At 39.9% G+C, this 12,373-nt stretch overlaps 1 protein-coding gene across 16 annotated transcripts in view; it reads left to right on the forward strand.

The window, feature by feature from the left end:
- The window catches only part of BNC2 (basonuclin 2), a 443,558-nt gene that overhangs the window by 317,730 nt on the left and 113,455 nt on the right, over positions 1 to 12,373 (forward strand). For all 16 annotated transcript variants that reach the window (XM_041761505.1, XM_041761503.1, XM_041761506.1 and 13 more), the window contains one exon: positions 1,662 to 1,897. In XM_041761505.1, coding sequence (XP_041617439.1) covers positions 1,662 to 1,897 — 236 coding nt within the window. The remainder of the gene's footprint in view (positions 1 to 1,661; positions 1,898 to 12,373) is intronic.

Below are 12,373 nucleotides of genomic sequence, written 5' to 3' on the forward strand. Positions count from 1 at the left end.
GGTGACCACAAGTCAGGAGGAAACGAGAGTGGAGGAGGAACCCTGAAAAAATACATTTGAAGTAGTAATAAAAAGTGTGTGTGTGCATGTACTTTTAAGTACCTGCATTAATATGCAGAAATACGGGCATATTAAAACAGGAGTTGCTCAGAGTGCACATGTACAGTAGCCTATACTGTGAAGGGATAAGGTGCTGGGAAGAGTGGTTGAGAAAGGCCAGACAGTGGTTTAGAACTACACAGAAAACTTAAGCACTCTCAGGTATAGTTACGATTTGAGCCTGGTTGTTGTCTGATATCCATTTGCCTGACTTATGAGATTAGATGACCATCTTTCAAGCTCGCATGTTTATCTTTTTTAATCTCTGGAAGGTCATCTGTGTATAATTCTGACAGTTGATCTAAGGCTTTTGTGCTCTCTTAACGAGTTCAAAGCACCTCTCACTCATTATCTCATTAATCTTTGCAGCATCTCTTTGAGCCTTGTAGATGAGACAATGTTATCTTAATTGTTCACTGTAGAGAAACTGAGGAAAAATGTAATTACATTATCTGCAGTAGGGTTCCCAGGAGCTCAGATAAGGATGGGGGCTAGAATGTATGACCTTATCTTAGCTTTTAGATCTAGATGTAACTTTTTTAGATATGAGGAGAAAAAGGCCTAAAATATTTACTCTGGGGATGGTCATCCTTAGTTTTTTTGTACTAAGATAACACCCCTGAAATACATAGAAATTCTTCAATTTTGATTTTTGTCATGTTTTTCCTATTTTCATTTGATACTAAACCCTTGTCAGAGCTGTTAATAAAAAGTGACCAAGTTACAATGTGAATTCCTTTTTCTTGAACATGCCAGTGAGCATTAAACTGTTTAACAGGTAAATAGCAAGAGGGAGAGTTGGAAGAGCAATTCTTGGGGTTATCCCTGCTCACTAATTTAACTTGAGTTACATTACTAGTCCTTATTCTCTCAAATTAGGTCTTTTATCCTGTAAAGAGCATGCTCTACTTTCTTTTTAAACCATTGAAGTATTTTAAGAGGTGAGTCTTATTCAGAAAACTGATCTTGGTTGAGCCTGCTCTTATGGCAGGAGTCGAGAATTCTGTCTCTGGTGGAGGGATGAGGAACACTGTGACAACTTGGATAAGCCATAGTTTTTTTTGTTTGTTTGTTTTTTGTTTTTTTAGGATTTTATTTATTTATTCATGAGAGACACAAAGAGATAGGCAGAGGTGGGGAGCCTGATGTAGGACTCCATCCCAGGACCCTGGAATCATGAGCTAAAGGCTCAATTACTAAGCCACCCAGGTGCCCCAAGCCACAGTTCAATTAGCAAATTAATTAGTCCGGTTTTTAGAGCCAGTCACAGTCCTTTAGAAACCTCAGTGGCTCTCTTTCTGAAAGTCAGATATGTTTTGTATTTGCTGTTGTCTGCGGCTGTTAAACTACACCAAATTAAAAAAAAAAAAAGGTGAAACAGGGAGGAGGTGGGAAGAGAACTATTTAAATTGCAAAAGCTTGCTTAAACATCTGTGGTTATGATCCGTCTGTAGAAATGGAGCCCTGATAACTTCCAGTGACTTGTTTCTACTTTCTTTGTCTCCGTCCCTTCCCTCTCTCTATTCCTGCCCACCTCCGGAACTTTGGTGGGACCACCACAGCCTTGGATAAACTCAGCACCCAGCACCTATACCACCCCACCCAGGTGGAGATCGTGCAGTCCAATGTGGTGTTCGACATCAGCAGCCTGATGCTCTATGGGACACAAGCGGTGCCTGTGCGGCTAAAGATCCTGCTAGACCGTCTCTTCAGTGTCCTGAAGCAAGAGGAGGTGCTACACATCCTGCATGGTCTGGGCTGGACTCTGCGGGACTACGTCCGGGGGTACATCCTTCAGGTAGGGGGAGGATGTCGAAACTGGTATCTGGCCAGCTCTAGTTGGGGTTGAGGGAGAACCCTTGTAAACCTGGCCTCTTTCCTGCCCCTCACAGGCCTGGGCATGCCCACCCTCTTCCAATTAAAGCAGTCCTTTTGGCTTGCTTGTCAGGGAACTGGGAACAAGGAACTCTGTCCCAGCAGGCTGGCATTGGGGCTCAGTGGTGTAAGGTAGAAAAAAGAATGTGGCCCATTGCCTTGTGTTGCTTTGTTTGCATCTTTTTAATTTAGCTCTCTCCCCCTACAACCTGGGCTTCCTGCTTCTCCACCAAGTCTGATTATAGCTCCCTAAAAGGGAGGGCTCTTTGAGGTGGGTGATGTGTTTGTGAAAATTTGAGAGTACATTTCATCTGCATTTAGTAGGGCTTTTGCTTACACCTTTGTAGGTTCATTGTTTTGTGGTGGTTTCTTTTTTTTTTTTGGTTGTCTGTATACCCTATATTGCTGCTTCCTCTAAATCAAAAGAAGAACTGTAACCTCTACAAACTCTCTGCTTTTATAACCAGTAAAACCCATTCTAGAACACACAGACATGGTTATAGATTTGGCTTTCACAACAACTGTTCCTCCAACTTGAGCCCCTTCTTTGTATTAGTGGCACTTGCGATCTGGTAAGAGTCCTAGGACTTCTGGAGGCCTGCAACCTCCACTTCCCACCCCCACCCCAACCTCCTTGCATTTTTTCATCATTTTTTGCAGCATGTCATGAGTTGCTTTGCATTGTGTACTTTGCCTCTGAAATGTTTTTATGGCCATCTGTCTTCCTACGACCCTTGAAGGGTAAATGTTGGAAACAGCATGTTGGGAGACCCCAGGATCCAAAAAGACTACACTGGACGATGAAGAAGTACTCCCTCCTGCCAAAGGAGATCACAGTTGGAGAAGGTAGACTCTGAAGTGATTTTTGAAAATTTTTATGGGGATAATACCAGGAGAATTGACCCCCTTCAAAAAAAATTTTTTTTTTACTCTGACAGCCTTGTTTATTCCCTGAATCACCCTGTGTTGTGTGCAAGGCCTTGGCTGCCAGCTTGGTATGTGATGAGTGGGGGACCTCACATCTCCCTCTTGCTTTAACCAGGCATTAAAGCACACACATTCCTGTCATTCTCCTATGTGGTACCTCCAGGTGTTAGCCAGGGCAGGAGAGCAGAGAGGTGTGATGACAGGAAGTAGAGAGAGACAGAGAGAGGGTGGAATAACCTGTCTGCTCCCGTGACTGCTTTGGTTAGCATTGAATCATTGCTTAGTTTAGTGAGGTGTCAACTTGGAAGGCGCAGAGAGTTTGGCCCTCAGAAGACAAGATGATGATGATAATAGGAATAATTATATATTACGTTTTTAGTTTATAGAAGACTTTCACAAGCATTATCTCATTTGCCTCAGGATGGGGGTATTTCAGTGGGGTGAGTGGAAAGTTAAGTCCTGGGTGGTCAGGGGACCCGAAGGGGCATGAGGTCCAGGAGGAAGGGGCCAGGAAAAATAAAGCACAGAACCAATTTCACAATACCTGCTCACACTGGCCTAGAGATAGATATGGTGCCACATCTTTCTGCATTCGTTTCCACAGCATAAAGATTAATATCCATTTGGGATAGCTCTTATTCTACAGAAAGGAGCAAAGCTCTTTGCACATTTTTGAACCGAACTGTAAGCGTGGCTAAGCACTCTTTTCTTTATTCAAAACCTAAGATAATATGCCCCAATCTAGTACCACCTTTACTGCCTCCACTCTGATGCTTAGTCTGTCATTAATGCTGTATTTCAGTTCTACATGTGTATTTTTGCCTAAGATCTCTGGAGCATATGCATGGTATCTTCCTGTCCAAACAGATAGGAGGTGCATGACTGATTATCTGCCTTCCTAACAACCCACCTCACTATAGCATTTTTATGGCAGGAAATATAGAACCTGCTGGTGGTTCTGTGATATGGTCCTGATGTTTTGCCTTGACCAATCAATACCTGTTCTTTGTTTTACTTGATATTATTATTAAAGTGTTAATTTTTCTCTGTTTCAGCCTATCTCTAAGTCAGGCATAGAAAATGTACATTGAAATGTATTCTGTATTTCTTTTTAACAATACAAAATTGCAAGAGAAATTAAGTCTGCGAGGAAAATACTGCAAAACCACGAACTGAAATTTATAAAGTCTCTGATTTTAGGGTGAAGTTATTGCCTATGAAGAATTCTGACATCTATTGTGATACGTCATAATTAATTTTTATTAATTTAGTATACATTTTGAAAATGTCTTAATATAATCTGTTCCTCCATTCAGAGTCTAGAATTGACATTTTGAGAAAATCATGGATGATTTTTACATTAGAAGAACACTAGGTTTAGTTTCTGTCTTGTTTTATTGATAGGACTGATGTAATATAGATTTTACTTAAATGATGCTTTTTGTTAACATCTATCCTCTACTTCTTCCTTGTGAAAACAGTTTTGGTTTAGGGAAGAAGCAAGAAGTAGAAGGACACAAAACTAGTAAGAAAATGCTCATTTTGTTTAAAAAAGAAAAAAACTTGAGAAACAAGAGCTAGGCTATAGAAGTAAACCCTTTTCATCTAAAGCAATGTGATTTGGCTATTGGCCAGTATTTTTTAAATTATATATAGTAATGATAAGGTATACACAAATGACTGAATATAATGATATGTAACATTTTCATGCACAGAGGCTATAAACTGTGTGTCGAGGAACCCTATAATGCACTGTTAGTGTACAAGTCATTTTATCTGGCTAAAACTCAATTGTGTTGTAGCCCTCAAGGCATCAATTTTAGCATTATTGCTCTCAACAACAGTATATTGAATATTATGTCAGTTAAAGGAGAGTAATTATCAAGGCAAGTTAGGGTGGCTGTTAGACTTACCACATATTGACTTGGTTAGCAGTTGGCTATAGATTGTGTTACTGGGCAAATGAAGATGTACGGGAAGTTGAACTGGTGAAGCCAGGATATTAATTCAACTCTCTGTGGGCCTAAACCTATATCCCTTATGTCTCCACAGCTACTGCTGGTTTCAGAGATAGTTTTGAATGTGGAAGAATAGCAGGTGTCTGCTTTGATTTTGAATTTTTGAGTTCAGGGTATAAGAGGAGTGGGCTGTTCAAAACTATCGCTTACAAGTGATATGTATGAAGAGGTTCTTAAAAGGAAAAGGGAGGTAATAGTAATGCCACAGATTCATTTAAAAGGCTAGCAATATCTTTCAAAAATCCTGTTGCTGTTTTGATAAAAATTACTTCTCACTTATGTAATTATCCATGTAATTCATAAGTGAAGCTGCTAGGTGTAAAATGTATAGCATAACTTGGAGCACAATGATTTAAGAATCCAGGTAATATCTTTACATATGTGTGTGTGTGTGTGTGTGTGTGTGTGTGTATGAGTTCAATTTGCCAACATATAGTGTAACACCCTGTGCTCATCTTGTCAAGTGCCCCCCTCAGTGCCTGTCACCTAGTCACCTGAATCCAGGTAACATCTTAAAGGTAGAAAACCCAGTATTCTCCTGTGTAGCAATTAGAGTGTTCATTCATAAAGTACAGAAAAACTGAGGTAAATTTTAGACACTCCATAAAACAGCAGAAAAAGGAAATAGGCAATTAAATGCTAAAATATAAAGGAACATGGGATGTTTTTCCTGCTACCGAAGTTATTTTTTTCTCGCATCTCTATCCCATGTTACATTTATTGACAATAAATAAAAGCAGTGTTCTGTTCTTTCCTCTTTTTTGCTGTCTTTTTTTTTAAGATTTTATTTATTTATTCATGAGGGTCACAGATAGAAAGAGAGACAGAGACACAGGTAGAGGGAGAAGCAGGCTCCATGCAGGGAGCCCAATGCGGGACTTGATCCCGGGACTCCAGGATCATGCCCTGGGCCAAAGGCAGGTGCTAAACCACTGAGCCACACAGGGAGCCCCATTTCCCCTGTCTTTGACTTAGGATATAAGAATATAGGTGATTATCATTGTTGAATTTAAACATTTAAAATCAGGTTTTCACAGTCATTTTTTCAGTTTTAATCTGTATCTGACTTGCCTGGGCTCATACACCAGGCCATCTGTGGAAATCTCTTGCTTTGCAAATGAGTCCTGCCAGAATTCAGAGAACCATATCAGACACCCTGAATAATTAGCTAAGGTGTCAGCAGCCTTGTGAGAGGGTAAGCAGTGATGCACATTTCAAATCACCTGTGTCTTGAAACAATCAGAATTAATAGAACCATCAATACTTTAGGAGAATATTTCCCAGAGTATTCTGGGGGCACTGATCTTCTAGAGGTCTGACTTTAGATTTGAGAGGAGCTACACTCAGGATCCTTCTGGTAGAGCCTCAAGGTACACTTTAGCATGAAGGCTCTGAGAAGTTCTGGAATAAGTGGTTTGTGAGAGTAAGGAAGTAGAATCATCAAACACTTTCCACTTCATAGCCTTTTCCCATCAAACTTATTAGAATGCCTCAACTTGGGGCATTCACATATTTGGATTCCTATGCCTGGACTCTCTTGCTCCTCTCTACACATGGGCAGATTTCTTGTTCTTAGGTGTCAGCCAAAGTCCCACTTTTCCACAGAGGCCTTTTCTGTCCAGGTTAACCAGTATAAGTCTTTTCTTGTGTGGCTCTACCTCAGGACTGTTTCCCTCAAGCTCCAATCCAATTTAAAATCAATCAATTAAGTCAACTGTTAAAATGGTTTTCTTCTTGGCTTTCTCATTTGGGAACACCACAAAGGGAGGGCACTCAATAAATATTTGTTAAATGAATGGGTAAGGAAGCCTGCTTCACTTGGTATAGCTTGATGTTTCGCAGTGGAACTCCTGGAATGTGAAGTAGTCAATTAGTCCAAGGGCCTTTACTCTTTCCTCAGGTTTCCTAGGTACTAAACATCGTAACAACAGATGGGCTCCTGAGGGCAGTAGGAAGAGAAACAAAGGCTCCCACACCCCCTAGCTAGTGGTCTATGTAGAATAAGTGTTTTGTGGTATCCATGTGGTAGAAAACGTCGATATTCAGCAAACACTTGTATTTAAACAGCCCTTTTGGGGCAAGTTCACATATGTTAGCTCTTTGAATCCCCTTATACTGTTACTGCCAATGAATTAACATTTGGAGTAGTTAAAATTCAAAAAGCTTGAGTGACTTTCCCACAATCACCGACACTACTAATTGGCACAGTTGATGCACTGTAAGCTTCCTGAGGATAAGAACCAATTACTTCTTGTTCATCACTGTAATCCAACTCCTAGTACCCAGCCTGACACGTAATAGTGCTTCCAAAAAATAAGAAGGAGAAAATTTTGAAATCTGATTTGAACTCAGGTCTTTGATTTTATATGGAGTATATGTTTTTCTTGCTGTTGTTTTAAGACAACCAAGCAATCTTTCCAGAATGTAATATGTGAGTTTTGTAGATCAGAGCAGCATGGTTTAGGGAACAGAGAAGGCCTGGGACTCTTCAACTGAGAGGTAGTTAAAATGTCTCTTGCATTCAGTGACAGATCTTATCCACCTGACCTTAATGAAATTAGTCCCTCTTTTCTATCCTTTTTTTGGGGTATTTCCTGATCTTCCACCCTGTTTTAGATTACCTTCCTCTCTCATTGCCATGACCCAAATATTTCTCTCGTTCTGGTATTTATCATTAATGCTTCTTTTTTTTAATTCTGCTCTTTGATTTACCTTTTCAGAAATATATACCTTTTGTAAGTGTAAAAAAACCCAATCAATAAGATTTCAACGATATCATGTGCAGAACAGTGTTGAAATAGCTCTTTCCTCCATAAAAGGATATCAAGTTGGATGGCAAGAGGGCACTGGACATTGAGTAAGAGTATTGGGCTAAAGTCCCAGGACTGCCATTAATTATATATATGAGTGTGGAAAATTGGCCATTCTCAGCCACAGTTTCTTCTTCCTCTTCCTCCTTCTCATTTTTTTGGGGGGTGGGGGGGATATAGGGGAATGGAGGGATAGAGGGAGAGAGAATCTTAAGCAGGCTCCATATCCAGCACAGAGCTTGACACAAGGCTCAATCTCACAACCCTGAGATTACACCCTGAGCCAAAACCAAGAGTCAGACACTCAACCAACTGAGCCACCCAGGCGCCCTCACAGTTTCTTCAGCTTTAAAACTGAGATAACCCCTTACACCTCTCTTGCTCTTGAATGGGAAAAAAAGGTGAAATAATGTAGATGAAAACATGTTATAAATTCCCGCTCGAGTTTTTTTCACTTATATCTATGCATAAACCTGACTCTGATCAGTTACAGCAGGGAAATATCAGGTGTCAGACCTCTTTTTCTGCAGATATCAAATGCTTAGAAGACGATAAATACATTTTAAGCTTTAGTTAAAAAGATAAATGCTGATTTAGTAAGTAAACCCTGAAATATTTAGTGGCCTAAGACAGCTGGAGTTTATTTCTCTCTCTCTCAGCAAGACCAGTCAGCATTCCTGGTTGGAGAACGTTTTCTTCCTGGAGGTGATTTGATCTCCTCAGATGTCTCTGGCAACTTAGGGCCTCTGCCATTTTATGCCTCTGCTGTTCTCTGGGCCCACAGGCTCCTCATCCAGGTGGCAGCGCTGAAAGGCGATGGAGATTCTGTGTGGAGGTTTTCATGGACCAAATCTGAAAGCAGAGTAGGTCATTTCTTCTACCTCACTGATCAGAGCTTCCATCTAAATGGAGCCAAGTGACTGGGGAAGCTAAGACACGTACCTTTGTACCATGGAGGATGAGCACAGATCAGTGCCCCACTCAGGTAGAGTAGCTGTAATTCTACCTTCTTTTTGTACAGTTGGACAAGGAAAGCGTAGGGCCGCAGAGTAGGGTGTTAAAGCAGGCTCACAGGTTTGGATCGCAGCTCCAGTTTTTACTAAATGTGTGAAAATAGGCCCGTGTCTTTACCTAATCCTTGGTTCCCTCACCTAGAAAGTACAGATACTAATAGTAACTCATCGGTTTATTGTGAAGATAAAATAAGATGATGCATATAAAGCATTTAGTAGTGCCACTTGCTAAGTATCCAGTAAATGTTAACGATTAACATAATAATGAAAAAGATGATGACATAGACTCTTGCCAATGTGGCCATTTTAGGCCTTTGTGTATATAGCAGCCCTAAATCCAGGATTTTTTTTTTTTTTATTTTTTTTTTTTAGTATTTCACTGTGCCTCTTAGAGTGCTTTCCCAAACAGGCTAAAGAGTAGCTACTATTCTGTTGTAAATGAGGCAAACACACATATGTACATACATACATGCATGCACAACCTGCATATATGTACATGCATAGTATATACCTGATTACAAGTGAGAGGCAGGAAAGTGTAGTGACAAAGACTTAGGACCTTAGTGTGGGACAGACTTGGGTATGAATCCTGGTTTCAACTTCTGATAGTTCTGTTACCTGAGATAGGTCATTTAATATATTTGAACCTGGGACGCCTGAGTGGCACAATTAAGTGACTGCCTTTAGCTCAGGTCATGATCCCAGAGTCCTGGGATCAAGCCCCACAACAGGCTCCCTGCTCCATGGGGAGCCTGTTTCTCCCTCTCCCTCTGTAGTTCTCTCTGCTCATGCTCTCTCTCTTTCTAATAAATAAATAAAATCTTAAAAAAATATATTTGAACCTAAGTTTCTTCATTTATAAAGTTAAATAAAATGATAATTATAAAGTACTTCGTGCAGTAACTAGCCCACAACACTCTTATTAATATTAACTGGTACTACATTTTGAATGTGTGAATATGCATAGTGCTTTTTCTTTATTTAAGTTTTAAAGTAATGACTTATTCCAAAAATGACAACCATTTTATTACCCTTACATTTCTCTACTTCATTAGCTCTTCCAATATTCCTCTAAGCACCAGGCACAGAATGAAGGACTACTTAGTGAATTTATGAAAATGATTAGAGTATCTGGGCTTTCACCCCACTGAATAAAGTAAAATTTATTTAAAATAGACAACCTTTTTTCTGGGTATTACCTGACCTCACAGATTTTTACAAAATTTCTGGAGCAGAAAGAAGAGTGGTTCTAGGTTTAAATTTTTTTCTAGGTAGTCCTTCAAATAGCAAATTTTACTGATTAATTACTATATGCTGAGTACGTAAGAGATCACTCAGGAAGCCTTCACAGTACAGGACAAAGCAGCCATAAACAAACCATGCAGGTTGTATGATCAAAATTGTAAAAATGTGCAGATACATAAAATGTGCATTCATAGTATTGACCCAGAGTTGGGATTATTTGACTCCAACTAAAGACTGGGTTATCACCACCATAACGTAAGGTGTCTATGCATTATGTGAATCTTTTTCAGAAGAGAAAGACCACAGGTATGAATGATTAAGATACCCCTGTCTTTGGCAGAGATATACAAAAGGTAGATGGTTCAGAGCAATGTTCTATATTTATACTATCTGTTTTCTAGCGTGCTTGGACCACTCTACAGACATTATCCCAGCAATTCTTTTAGCCTCCCTATTAGAGAGATAGTTTCAGAGACTGTTATCCCTGGTTTTAAAGGTATCATGGCTGAAGGCCTCAGGCAGGGTCAAAGCTGGAATTGGAATACAGGGATTTTGAATCCCTTGCCAAAGCTCTATTTGAACAGAAATGAAAATAAACACCTATATCCAAGGACGTAGCTTGATGTTTTGTGTTCAGAGTTAAAGTAAAAATATCCCTCCCTTTACCCATGCAAAGTAGAAATAGATAGCTCACCAAATTCCAGGATGGAATGCAGTAACTGGTAGAATTTATTTTGTATCTGTGGGACATGGAGAGAGGGTTTTTGTGTCCCCCAGGAGAAACAAAAAATGAGCCCACAACTCTCTGGCCATTCACCATCTGACCAGAACCAGTTCATATTTACTTGAAATGAATATCTCTATGATGGCACTGATTAAACTATATGGTCTCCAGAGCAACACTCTGACATGCTCCTTGTTGAATTTGAAATGGAACGCTCCTGAGCTGTAGGTTTAGACCTCAGTTCTACCATCAATTAGCTCTATAGTCTTGCAGAAAATACATACTTTCTACAAGTCATATTTTGCTGGTATCTTCTTACTGGAGTTTTGAGAAGAAAGGGGAATCATTTGTTAAATTCATAGTAGAGCTCAATAAATATTAATTCTTTACATAAAGCCACTTTCCAGTTCACTATTCCTTGCAACCCTCAAGTTTCTAGAGCAACAGAAACTTTGTGATTCTTTTAGTTGTCCATACATTTTATGTGAGCCACCATGTCCTTTTCTAATACTTCCCCTAGTTTGACAGAATGGGCAGATGAAGGATGTGAGGGCTTGGACAAGAACTGAGATTGCAAAGAATCACAGAAAGGCTCTCAAGACCCAGCCCCCCAGTCTGCCATGTGTTTCTTTTGAGTGACCTATGTTTCACATTCTCGTTACGTGAAATCATGAAGGACTATGAAAAAGTAGAAAGTGAGATGAGCAATCTGTGTGGGTTGCTGGAAGCTTTTACTAACTCCATACAAATGGGACAAACATAAATAAAGATACACTTATTTGATTCATGTATGATAGTCTTATAAGTAATGCCAGCAACAATTGGAAAATAGAATGCAGGCCAATACATTTGCTAGTAGAATTAAAGTGACCACTGCCAAATTGAATTACTCTAGGAAGACCTGTTGAAAGAGGAGATTCTTAAAGGAAGAAGAGAGATATTGTTACATAGTAGAAAGGATGGAACAAGCATTTTTCCATATAGGAAGAATGCTATGTTGGGAAGAGGTGTGAACAAGTTTATGGGGGAGAGTTGCATTTCAGTTAGGTGAGCAGCATTGAGCTGTGGTTTAGATGAGTGTGTGAGGCCAGGCCTGGGCTCGTTGCTCAGAAGTTAGTCTTGATTCACCTTATATTTGCATCACATCCCTTTCTTACTTCCTTTCTTTTTTAAAAGATTTATTTTAAGTAATCTCAAAACTGAACCTGGGGCTCAAACTCAACAACCCTGAGATCAAGAGTCACACTACTGACTGAGCCAGCCAGGTGCCCCTCATCACATTCCTTTCTAAGGGGAGAGACTGGTGATTCTTTTGGTTCACACAACTGGCATTTGTTGCTAATAACCCTCAAAAAGACCAATCACTGGCTAGTGGTTTCATGAATGGTTGTTTTAGAAACCTACTACTGAGATCCCATTGCTATCTAAGAAGCATGGGATCTTTCATTTGTTGGTGGCACTGAGTGACCCGTTGTATTCTCTCTTTCTCTGTCTCTCTCTCTGAGTGACCCATTGTATTCTCTCCCTCTCTTAGTCAATGTAGATTTGGGATGAGGACTTGGAGGGTAAATCAGATGGACAGTTTTCCATTGTAACAGTGGAATGCCTTACATGGCTGCAGTAGACCATAATTCATACGACCCCAAATTAAGAGAACAAGGT

Source organism: Vulpes lagopus, chromosome 7 (genome assembly GCF_018345385.1).
Source record: "Vulpes lagopus strain Blue_001 chromosome 7, ASM1834538v1, whole genome shotgun sequence".
NCBI classification, from domain to species: Eukaryota; Metazoa; Chordata; class Mammalia; order Carnivora; family Canidae; genus Vulpes; species Vulpes lagopus.